The 12,565-nt window shown below is 45.5% G+C and overlaps 1 protein-coding gene across 2 annotated transcripts in view; it reads left to right on the forward strand.

Annotated features, from left to right (window-relative positions):
* Nucleotides 1-12,070, forward strand: part of fgfr1op2 (FGFR1 oncogene partner 2) — a 65,320-nt gene extending 53,250 nt beyond the window's left edge. For both annotated transcript variants that reach the window (XM_072267378.1, XM_072267379.1), the window contains exons 4-6: nt 836-978; nt 5,558-5,671; nt 11,218-12,070. In XM_072267378.1, the coding sequence (XP_072123479.1) occupies nt 836-978; nt 5,558-5,671; nt 11,218-11,352 (392 nt within the window). In that variant the 3' untranslated portion in view covers nt 11,353-12,070. The remainder of the gene's footprint in view (nt 1-835; nt 979-5,557; nt 5,672-11,217) is intronic.
* The last annotated feature ends 495 nt before the right edge of the window (nt 12,071-12,565 follow it).

Raw genomic sequence — 12,565 nt, forward strand, 5'->3', positions numbered from 1 at the left:
TAAATAGGATTAGACATTGGCTTAGCAGGAGAGGCCAGAGAGTGATTGTAGAGGGTTACCCCTCTGATTGGAGGCCTGTGACTAGTGGAGTGCTGCAAGGATCAATGCTGGGTCCTTTGTTGTTTGACGTCTATATCAATGATCTGGATGACAATGTGGTTACTAGAGAAGTTTGGATATGTATATGGGTAGTAGGGATATGGAGGCTTGTTTCTGTGCTGTGCCTCTCTTACTCTAAAACACAGGAGCAGGGGTAGGCCATTCGGTCGACCAAGTCTTCTCCACCATTTCATCATATTATCTCTCTCAGCCCATTCTCCTGCCGTCTCCCTGTAACCTTTGCCCTGACTAATCAAGAATCCTTTGATCTCCACTTTAAATATACCCCCTGTCTTGACTTCCAAGGCTGTCTGTGGCCATGGATTCACCACCCTTTGTCTAAAGAAATTCCACTTCATCTCTGGTCTAAATGGAATTCCCTCTATTCTGAGGCTATTCCAGCCCAGACTCCCCCACTCTAGGAAATATCCTCTCCTCATTTACTCTATATAAGCCTTTCAATATTCAATAGATTTCTGTGAGATTACCCTGCATTCTTCTTATCTGAAGTAAGTACAGTCCCAGGACCATCAAACACTCCTCATCTGTTATCCAAGTGTACCAGTGTTGGCTGCCTTGACACACCTTCAATGAGTACAGGCCACTGCTGGAGAGGACAGAGACTGAAGAGGCTTAACAAGAGCTAAAAGAACATTTACACAGCAAATCATAGATCCAAGAGATTCTGCCTAATTCTGATCCAATGTTCATGATCTTTGGAATTCTATGTCCTTAGAGCTCCGCACGTCCTTGGAAGAACATCAGTCGGCATTGGAGCTCATCATGAGCAAGTACAGGGAGCAGATGTTCCGTCTGCTGATGGCCAGTAAGAAGGACGACCCAGTGATGATCATCAAATTAAAGGAACAGCATTCCAAGGTATTTCTTTTATCCTCTGTGTCAAGTGCTGCCTTGTTAGATTCTATTCTTAATCCAAAGTTCTTTTGGAAGTCAGGAAGGAGGCACTAAAAAAATTTGAAAACGGTTAGTAACAGGAGTAGAAGCTGGTAACAAGGGAGAGAGAAGCAAAAAGGGTGGTGCCACTGCATGGTCAGTTCTTTTTACGCAGAGATAAGAAACATTCATTCAAATTCGCAATCATATACCCCCTAGTCAAATAATGCAGCACCAGAGAAGATTCAAGAGTTTGCCAGAATTGTACAAATGTGACCACTAGGGGACACACTGAACAACTGTATATACATAGTGTGACCACTAGGGAACATACTAAACAGTTACATGTATATAAATAGGTATGTAAAAGGAAGTAATTAATTGTTAAGCTGCAAAGACAACAATGATTAAACAGTCCAAGTCAATAGCGGTTAGCACCATGCTTTATGACACCAGCTGTAAAGGGCAGGGTTCCATTCCCACTGGTCAGGACTTTGTATATTGTCCCCACGTGTGCGTAAGTTTCCTCCAGGTGCTCCAGTTTCTTCCCACGTTCCAAAGACATACAAGTTAGGATTAATAAGCAGTGGACGTGCTGTGTTAGCACAGGAAGTGTGGTGACACTTGGGGGCTGTCCCCAGCATGTCCTCGGAACATGTTGGTTATTGACGCAAAACGACACATTTCTGTATGTGCGTGTGAAAAATAATCTTCCATCTGTGAGCTCAGAACCTGGCATGAACATAACTGTTACTGGTCCCCACTGAACACATGTGGCCCATTGCCCCATTTCTGTATGTATCCATTCAAGAGGTGTTGGCTTCAAAGGCGAGCCAGCATTTATTGCCCATCCCTAGTTACTCTTCAGGTGGTGGTGGTGAGCTGCCTTCCTGAAACTGTTCCAGTGTTGTTGGGGAGAAGGTGCCATGATTGTGATCCAGCAAATGTGAAGGAAGAGTGATACATTTCCACCACAACTTGACACATATGGTATCCTGCATGAAGACTCCCAAGTCTTGTTGCAGCTCAGATCTTTGAACTTTTTCCCTGTTTTGAAAAGTGTCTGTGCCATGGTGGTGTAGAGGTTAGCGCAACACAATTACAGCTCGGAGCATTCTGGAGGTTCGAGTTCACTTCTGGTGCTGTTCTGTAAGGGATCTCCAAACATCCTTCCCATGTAATGTGTGGGTTTCTCCAAGCCCTCTGGTTTCCTCCACAGTCCAAAGAAGCACCCATTAGGTTAGTTATTGTAAATTGTCCCATGATTAGATTAGGGTTATATTGGGTTTGTCACGGGTTGCTGAGGTGGTGCGGACTCATTAGGCTGCAAATGCCTACTCTGCACAGTATAGCTAAATTAAAGTTTATTCCTTCTACAAAAGTGCATAACCATACACTTCCTGATATCTGCCACTTCTTCACCCTTTCTCCCAATTTGTCCAAGTTCTTCTGCAGATTCCTTGCTGCCCTAATGCTACTTGCCCCTCCACCTATCTTTGCATCATCTGCAAACTGGGTACAAACCCATCAATTCCATCATGCAAATCATTGACATACAAGAGAAAAGCAGTCTTAATACTGACCCCTGCAGAGCACCCAAGTTACCAGCCGCCAACCAGCATAGGTGCCTTCTGTTTCAAATCTTTCCCCTTTGACAATCAGCCAATCTTCTATCCATGCTAGTATCTTTACTGTAATACTATGGGCTCCTAACTTGTTAAACAGACTCACGTGTGGTACTTTGTCAAAGGCCTATTCAAAATCTAAGTAAACAACATCCACTGACTCTCCTTTGTCTATTCTGTTTGTTATTTTCTCAAAGAATTCCAACAGATTTCACAGGAAAGATTACACCTTAAAGAAACTGCTCATTTCTCTGCAACTTCCACCCTCTCCAACGGGTCCCTACCATCAAGCACATCTCTTCTCCCCCACCTCCCCGCAACTAGACTTTCTGCTTTCTGCAGGGATCACTCCCTACATGACTCCCTTGTTCGATTGTCCCTCCCCACTGATATCCTTCTTGGCACTTTATCCTTGCAAGCAGAACAAGTGCTGCACCTGCCCCTACACGTCCTCCCTCACTACCATTCAGTGCGCCAAACAGTCCTAGATGAGGCAACACTTCACCTGTGAGTCTGTTGGGGTCATATCTTGTGTCTGGTGCTCCCGGTGTGGTCTCCTGTATATCGGTGAGACCCGGTGTAGTGTGGGAGACCGCTTCGCTGAGCACAAAAGGCGGGATCTTCCAGTGGCCATCCACTTCCCATTCCAATATGTCTGTCCATGGCCTCCTCTGCTGTTGTGATGAGGCCACACTCAAGTTGGGGGAACAACACCTTATATTCTGTCTACGTAGCCTCCAACCTGATGGCAAGAACATCGATTTCTCAAACTTCCGGTAATGCCCCTCTCCCCCCCCCCCCCCCCCCCCACCATTCCCCATCCCCTTCTCCCTCTCACCTTCTCTCCTTGTCTGCAATCGCCTCCCTCTGGTGCTCCTCTCCCCTTTTCTTTCTTCCATGGTCTTCTGTCCTCTTCTATCAGATTCCCCCTTCTCCAGACCTGTATCCCTTTCACCAATCAACTTCCCAGCTCTTTTCTTCACCCCCTCCGCCTCCTGGTTTCACCAATCACCTTGTGTTTCTCCATCTCATCTTTTTTCTTACAGTCCTGCTGAAGGGTCTCGCCCAAAAAGTCAGTTGTACTCTTTTCCAAAGATGCTGCCTGGCCTGCTGAGTTCCTCCAGCGTTTTGTGTGGGTTGCTCACTATGAACTACTTCATCATGTGCCTCCAAATACCCCAAAACCTCTTTCTTAATAATGGACTCCAACAACTTCCCATCCACTGGAGCCAGGCTACCTACTGCCCAATACACCGCTGGCGTTTCAGACGGCAGTGATCGCTGGTGGTGTTCAGGGCTTCCTTCATCATATCAGTAGCTTCCTCTTGGTTTTCCCTACTCTGTCGTGCAAGTCTCCTGGGTGGAGACTCAGGAATATCATGGCCTAATTAGGGTGAGCCAGTGTGGCTTTGTGCATGGCAAGTCATGTCTTACTAACTTGATTGAGTTTTTTTTGACGTGGTGACAAGGGTGATTGATGAAGATGGAGCTATGGATGTCTTCTACATTGATTTTAGTAAGGCGTTTGACAAGGTCACTCCCGTCATCCTCATGGGAGGCACATCCAGAAAATTAAGATGCATAGTGAATTAGCTGTTTGGATTCAGAATTTGCTTGCCCATATAAGAAAGAAGTTGGTGGTTGAAAGGACTTGTTCTGTCTGGAGTTCTGTGATTAGTGGTGTTTCTCAGGGATCTGTACCGGGACTTCTGTTTGTGGTGTATATAAATGACCTGGATGAAAATGTAGATGGGCCGGTTAGTAAGTCTGCAGATGATATGAAGTTTGGTGGTGTCGATAGCATAGAGGACTGGCAAAAAATACAGTGGGAGATAGATCGGTTGCAGATATGGGCAGGGAAATGGCAGATGGAATTTAACCTGGCCAAATGTAAAGTGTTGCACTTCGGTAGGTCTAATGCAAAGACAGTACACTGTTAAGGGCAAGACCCTCAACAGTGTTGCTGCGCAGAGAGTCTTGGGGTCCAAGAACATAGCTCCCTGAAGCCTCGACAGGGTGGTTAGGAAGGCATGTGGCACTGACTTCAAAGGTCAGGAAGTTACGTTGCAGCTTTATAAAACTCTAGTGAAGCTGCATCTGGAGTATTGCTCACAGTTCTGGTCGCCTCACTATAGGAAGGATATTGAGGCTTTGGAGAGGGTGCAGAAGAGGTTTACCAGAAACACCAGTACCCAGGAATGGAAAAGTACACAAGGTGGATACAGCCCAGTCCGCAGGTCAAGCCCTCTCCCCTGTTGAGCACATTTACAAGGAGCATTACCACAAGAAAGCAGAGTACATCATCGAGGACCCCATCTTCCAGGCCATGTACTCTCCTCACGGCTGCGTACAGGAGCCTTGCATTCCACATCATCAGTTCAGGAGCAATTTTTACCTTTCATCCATCAGGCTTCTGAACCAGAGTGGACAACTTCACTCACCTCAATTCTGAACTGATTCCACAACCTACAGCCTCACCCTCATGGACTCTGCAGCTCACGTTCTCAGTATATTAACGCAAGATTCTGCAGATGTTTGAAATGCAAAGGAGCACAGACAAAAGGCTGGAGGAACTCACCTGCTGAGTTCCCCCAGCATTTTGCATGTCATTGGTAATACTGTATTATTTATTTTTAATTTGCACATCATTTGTCATTCTTTGTATGTAGTTCTTCATAAATTCTTCGGTATATTTATTTATGCCTGCAACAGAATGAATCTGAAATTAGTAAATGACATCTATGTATTTAGATAATTGAATGTACTTTGACCCTAAGAATGTGCTGGGTGCATCCCACAAGTATTACCAAACATCCAGCACCAAGTGTAGTACAGGGACTGTTCGGGTAGAATCCTCTTCTCACTCAGGAGTAGATTGTGTTTATACATTAGGGACAGCGTCTGTGCAGAATTGATAAATCGACTTTGTTTCACCACAGGAGCTTCAGGTGCACATTGATAAGATCCATGAAATGGCCACAGTGATGAGAAAAGCCATTGAAATCGATGAACAACGCCTGTTCAAGGAGCAGGAAAGAATTGTCCAGTTAGAGGTGAGTGTGGATTCAAATACAACAGCAGAATCCTCTCCTCTGTCGAAGGTGCCAACTTGTCATCCACTCTGTTACATCATTATTTAATTCAAGTACTGCCTTGTCCAGTTTCTCACTTACAGCCCCAATCTCACAAATATCAGAATGTGTCTTCAATTAGAGGCGATTAGCTATAAACTGTACTGTTCTGTGTTCTACAAGGAGAGGTTGGACAAACTCGAATTTTTTTTTTCTCTGGAGCACCAGAAGCTGAGGGGAGATCTGACAGATTTATAAAATGAGAGGCATAATGTCATAGAGCACTATAGCATAGAAGAAGACCCTTTCCACCAAGGGAAAAAGACTGACCATCTTCCCTATCTATGCCTTCATAAATCAAAATATTCAGTACAGGAGTTGGGACTGAGTAAGCAGTCGACATTTCTGGCCAAGACTTCATCAGGATCCTGATGAGGGGTCTCAGCCCAAGATGACGACTGTTTACTATTTTCTAGCAATGCTGCCTGGCCTGCTGCATTCCTCCAGCATTGTGTGTGTACTGCTTGGATTTCCAGCATCTGCTGATTATCTTGTCTTTGTACAGGAGTTGGGATGTTATGTTGAAGTTATGCAAGGCGTAGATTAGGTCTAATTAGAAGTATGAAATAAAGGGTATGGTCATGTACTTTGATAGAAGGAGTAAAAGCATAGACCTTTTTTTAAAAAAACAGATAAAATTCAGGAATCTGAGTTTTTAAATGACTAGGCAGTCTTTGTGCAAGATTCCCTAAAGGTTAACTTGCAGGTTAAGTTGGTAGTAAGGAAGGCAACTGCAATGCTGGCATTCATTTTGAGAGCACATGAAAACAAGAGCAAGGATGTAATGCGAGGCAGCACACAAAATGCTGGAGGAACACAGCAGGCCAGGCAGCATCCATGGAAAAGAGTAAGCAGTCAATGTTTCAGGCTGAGATCCTTCAACTGTTCACTCTTTTCCGTCTGAGTCCCCCCAGTATTTTGTGTGTGTTACTCTGGATTTCTAGCATCTGCAGATGTTCTCATGGATGTAATGCTGAAGCTTTGTAAGGCATTGGTCAGACCACATTTGGAGTATTATGAGCAGTTTTGGGCCCGTCTAAGATGTGTTTGCATTGGAGAGGGTCGCATGAGGTTCATGAGAATGATTCCAGGAATGAAATGGTTAATGTGTGAGGAGCACCTGATGGTTCTAGGCCTGTACTCGCTAAGAGTTTAGAAGACATAGGGGCCAATCTTCTAAAACCAATAGGATACTGAAAGACCTATATAGAGCAGAGGTAGAGAGGATGTTTCCTATAATGAAGGTATCTAGGACGGTGGGGTGGAATACATCCTCAGAATTGAGGTACATCCATTTAGAACAGGGATGTGGAGGAATGCTTTTAGCCAGAGGGTGGTGAATTTGTGGAATTCATTGCCACAGACAGTGTTCATATTTAAAGTAGAGGTTGATAGGTTCTTGATTAGTAAGGGTGTCAAAGTTTATGGGGAGAAGGAAGGAGAATGGGAGTGGAAGGGATAATAAATCGGCCATGATAGAATGGAAAGTAGATTCGATGGGCCAAATGGTCTAATTCTGCTCACATCTTGTAGTCTTAATTTTGAGTATTGTGCGCAATTCTCGTCACCTACAGGAAAAAAAAATCAGAAGGCTGTTGCTAAGGAAGACCTGAGTTTGAGAAAAGGTTGAATAGGTTAGGAGAGCTACATCAACGACTGCTTTCTGCACCCATATTGAGCTCAGACTTCGTCCACTTTGCCTGTAACTTCCACCCTGTCTTCAAATTTACTTGGCCCATTTCTAGTTACTTTCTCCCCTTTCTCGATCTCTCTGTCTCCATCTTTGGAGACAGTCTATCTACTGATAAATTTTATAAACCCACTTGATTCTCACAGCTACCTGGACTATCCTCTCCCTGTCACTTGTAAAAATGCCATCCTCTTCTATTAGTTCCTCAGTCTCTGCCCCATCTGTCCTCAGGATGAGGCTTTTCATTTCAGAACTAATGAGATGTCCTCCTTCAAAGAAAGGGGCTTCCCTTCCTCCAACACCAACACTGCCCTCATCCACCTCACTTCTATTTTGCACCTGCTCCCGCAGTCACACCAGGGATAGGGTTCCTCTTGTTCTCACCTATCACCCCACTAGCCTCCATGACTTAACACACATTTCCACCATCTCCACTAAGATCCCACCACCAAGCACATCTTTCCCTCACCTCCACTTTCCGCTCTGATCACTCCCTAAGCAGCTCTCTTGTCCACTTGTCCCTCCCCACTGATCTCCCTCCTGGTACTCATCCTTGCAAGTGGAGCAAATGCCGCACCTGCCCCTACACCACCTCCCTCACTACCATTCAGGGCCCCAGCCAGTCCTTCCAAATGAGGTGACAATTCACTTGTGAGTCTGTTGGGGTCATCTACTGTATCTGGTGCAAACTGCCTTGCCAAGCACCTACACTCTGCCAGAAAAAGCAGGATCTCCCTGTAGCCACCCTTTTTAATTCTTCTTCCCATCCTGACATGTCAGTCCATGACTTCCTCTACTGCTGCGATGAGGCTACACTCAGGTTGGAGAAGCAACACCTTATATTCTGTCAGTGCGGCCTCCACCCCCCTCCTTCAGCATTCCCTATTCCTGTTTCCCCCTCTCACCTTAACTCCTTACCTGCCCATCACTTCCCTCTTCTCCTTCTTCCAGTCTATCATCTCCAATTAGATTCCCCCTCTTCCAGCCCTTTATTTCATCCCCTCCCTCCCCCCCCCCCCCCCCCCCCAGTTTCACCTATCATCTGGCACATAGAAACATAGAAAATTCCTTAGAAATTACTAGGCTTACCTATAGCCCTCTAATTTTCTAAGCTCCATGTATCTATCCAAAAGTCTCTTAAAAGATCCCATCATATCCGCCTCCACCACCATTGCCGGCAGCTCATTTCACACACTCACCACTCTGAGTAAAAAACTTACCCCTGACATCTCCTCTGTACCTACTCCCCAGCACCTTAAACCTGTGTCCTCTCGTGGCAACCATTTCAGCCCTGGGAAAAAGCCTCTGACTATCCACACGATCAACGCCTCTCATCATCTTATACACCTCTATCAGGTCACTTCTCATCTTCCGTCACTCCAAGGAGAAAAGGCCAAGCTAACTCAACCTATTCTCACAAGGCATGCTCCCCAATCCAGGCAACATCCTTGTAAATCTCCTCTGCACCCTTTCTATAGTTTGCACGTCCTTCCTGTAGTGAGGTGACCAGAATTGAGCACAGTACTCCAAGTGGGGTCTGACCAGGGTCCTATATAGCTGTAACATTACCTCTTAGCTCTTAAAATCAATCCCATGATTGATGCAGGCCAATGCACATTATGCCTTCTTAACCACAGAGTCAACCTGCACAGCAGCTGTGAGTGTCCTATGGACTCGGACCCCAAGATCCCTCTGATCCTCCACACTGCCAGAGTCTTGCCATTAATGCTATATTCTGCCATCATATTTGACCTACCAAAATGAATCACCTCATACTTATCTGGGTTGAACTCCATCTGCCACTTCTCAGCCCAGTTTTGCATTCCTGTCCCTGAGCCATCCAAGTCTCCGTAATGGCCACAACTCTCAAGTACTGATCTACGCTCTAAGCTCACCCACTTTGTTCTCAATACATCATGCGTTAAAATAGACACATCTCAAACCGTCGGTCTGAGCGCGTCCCTTCTCTATCACCTGCCTATCCTCCCTCACACACTGTCTACAGGCTTTCTCTATTTGTGAGCCAAGCGCCTCTTCCCCAGTCTCTTCAGTTCAGTTCCCACCCCTCAACAATTCCAGTTTAAACTCTCCCCAGTAGCCTTGGCAAACCTACCCACCAGGATATTGGTCCCCCTGGGATTCAAGTGCAACCCATCCTTTTTGTACCAGTCACCCCTACTCCAATCCCTCAGCCACACATTTATCCTCCACCTCATTCTATTCCTATACTCAGTGCCACCTTGTACTTTTTCCTCCCCCTCCCCCCACTTTCTTACTCTGACTTTCCCCCGTCCTTTCCCGTGCTGAAGAAGGGCCCGAAACATTGACGGTTGATTCTTTTCCCTGGGTTCGGACTTCATTCCCTGGAGTGTAGGAAAATGAGGGGAGATTTGATAGAGGTGTGCAGAACCGAGTGGTCTAGATTGTGAATGCAAGCAGACTTTTTCCCGTTAATAATGGGTGAGACTAGAACTAGTGGTAGATGCTGGTGGGCTATGGTCCAGGTGCAGGGTGATGGAAATAGGTAGAATAATAGCTTGGCACGGACTAGGAGGGACAAAGGGCCTGTTTCTGACCACTCTGTCAATGCCCCTCATTATATTGTACACCTCTATCAAGTAAATCACCTCTCATCTTCCCTTCCTCCAAAGAGAAAAGCCCAAGCTTGCTCAATTTATCCTCATAAGACATGCTCTCTAATCCAGGCAGCAACCCGGTAAATCTCCTGTGCAACCTCTCTAAAGCTTTCACATCCTTCCTGTAATGAGGTGGCCAGGACGGAACACGCTATTCCAAGTGTGGTCTAACCACAGTTTGTAACATTACCCTGTGGCTCTTGAACTCAGTCCCGGACTAATGAAAGCCAACACACCATATGCTTTCTTAACCACTCTATCAACTTCTGTGGCAACTGTGGGATCTATGGATGTGAACCCCAAGATCCCTTTGTTCCTCCACACTGCTAAGGTTCCAGCCTTTAACTCAATTCTGCCTTAATTTGACCTTCCAAAGTGAATCACTATTCATTTTTCTTGGCAGAACTCCACAACTAATCTGGAGCTGCAACATTACATCTTAGCTCTTGAGCTCAATTCCATAACTAATGAAGGTCAATACACTGACTTAATCACCCTATCAACCCTCACTTTAAAGTCAGAACCAGGCACACGTGCCATGTTAAATTTATTTCCACTTGCTCTGTGTAGAATAAGCCTGAGTGATGGAGGATGTTAGACACCAGCTAAACAATCAAAGCTACACTCAGGTTGGAGGAACAACACCTTGTATTCCATCTGGGTAGCCTCCAACCTGATGGCATGAACATTAACTTTCGCTAATACCCCATCTCCCCCTCGTACCCCATCCGTTATTTATTTATACACACATTCTTTTTCTCTCTCTCCTTTTTCTCCCTCTGTCCCTCTCACTATACCCCTTGCCCATCCTCTGGGTTCCCCCCTCCTCCCCCTTTTCCTTCTCCCTGGGCCTCCTGTCCCATGATCCTCTCATATCCCTTTTGTCAATCACCTGTCCAGCTCTTGCCTCCATCCCTTCCCCTCCTGTCTTCTCCTATCATTTCAGATCTCCCCCTCCCACTCCCAAATTTCTTACCAACTCTTCCTTCAGTTAGTCCTGACGAAGGGTCTCGGCCTGAAACATCGACTGTACCTCTTCCTAGAGATGCTGCCTGGCCTGCTGCATTCACCAGCAACTTTGATGTGTATGGTCCTTCCACTAGGCTGGAATTGTTGATGTTACTCTGGTCTTTTCTTTGCAGTCTGAAAACAAAGGTTTGAGAGAAGTGCTGCAAATAAACAAGGAGTCGTTTCACTGCCTGAAAGAAGACCTATTAGAAAGTAGGCCATTGTCTGGATTAGTGACAAATGCCAACCTCACCATGCGGAAGAACTGAGAGGGCTGCTCAACGCCACAACCTTCCACTTCTCAACCCATCGGTGTGTGGATATTTTAGGTGGGCAGCCTGAGCCCATACATTCAACTACGGACAATTTACTGTTAATTTCTGAAGCTAAATGAGTTCTTGTGGCTAGTTAAACTGACAAAGGTAGCCTATTTTACATTGCATGGTCAACCTTCTGAAATAAAGATCTGTATCCACTTGTTCTGTGTCATGTGGCCAGCATCTTGTTTAGTTCAGGGATCTCCCCCTCTGACCGTGGGCCAGAGAGCAATTTACAGTGAAGGTTGCTGCTGCTACCAGCATAAGAGGCCTCAGGGAACGAAGCAATCTCCGGTTCAGTTGAACTGAATTACCCGTGTCTATATATAAACAATTTATTATGTAAAATGCGTGTTTGCAGTGTGGAGGGTGGCTGCACGAAGCTGATAAGAGATTGTGTCAAACTTAATTACACAAATTGGATAAGTATTTATTTAACTGACCAAAATGTAGAATGGGGTGGATGAGCTTTATTAAGGAGTTGTTTATAGTGAGGTTTGTACAGAATGCACTCTTGCAAGTCAGCAGACTTCTATTTTTTAAAACCAAATTTATTCACAATGTGAGATCGTTAACTTGGATCTGTTTGTTAATCCTACAATGTCTGTACAAGATGCTGTCTCTGGATGTGTATATTTTTGCTTTAATAAAGATGATCAAATATTGTCACTTTGGCCCAGTGTGGAATGGGTTAGCAGAGACAATACAGTAGGTTATCTCCATTTTATGTACTGGAGTGATGTAGCTACTTCATTAGACGTGGAGCAGAATTAGGCCTTTTCTTCCCCTCTCTCTTCCCCCGCCCCCATCTCCCAATCAAGTCTGCTGTCAAGGGGAGTTTAGGACCAGACTTTACCAGCAGTCTGCAACATCAACAGTTCACTGCTGAGGTGTAGCAAATTAGCTGGGGGGGGGGGGGGGGGGGGAGAGAGAAGAGTATTTTCAGACACTTAACGCACTTCCTGTCCTTGCAGCACAAGGAGTTTGCATAGCACTGCAATAAAAGGCAGCACTTCTCGGTGGTTTTGTCTGGCACTCAGAGGCACAAGTCTGTCCTCTGCTGGTGACTGCCCCAAGTGCAGTCTGTACACCCTGGCAAACTCCAACTTCCTGCAAAGCCACAGAACTTTGGTTTGAAACTCAAGGCGGTTTAGAGTTAAAGAAC

Source organism: Mobula birostris, chromosome 9 (genome assembly GCF_030028105.1).
Source record: "Mobula birostris isolate sMobBir1 chromosome 9, sMobBir1.hap1, whole genome shotgun sequence".
In the NCBI taxonomy this organism is placed as follows: domain Eukaryota; kingdom Metazoa; phylum Chordata; class Chondrichthyes; order Myliobatiformes; family Myliobatidae; genus Mobula; species Mobula birostris.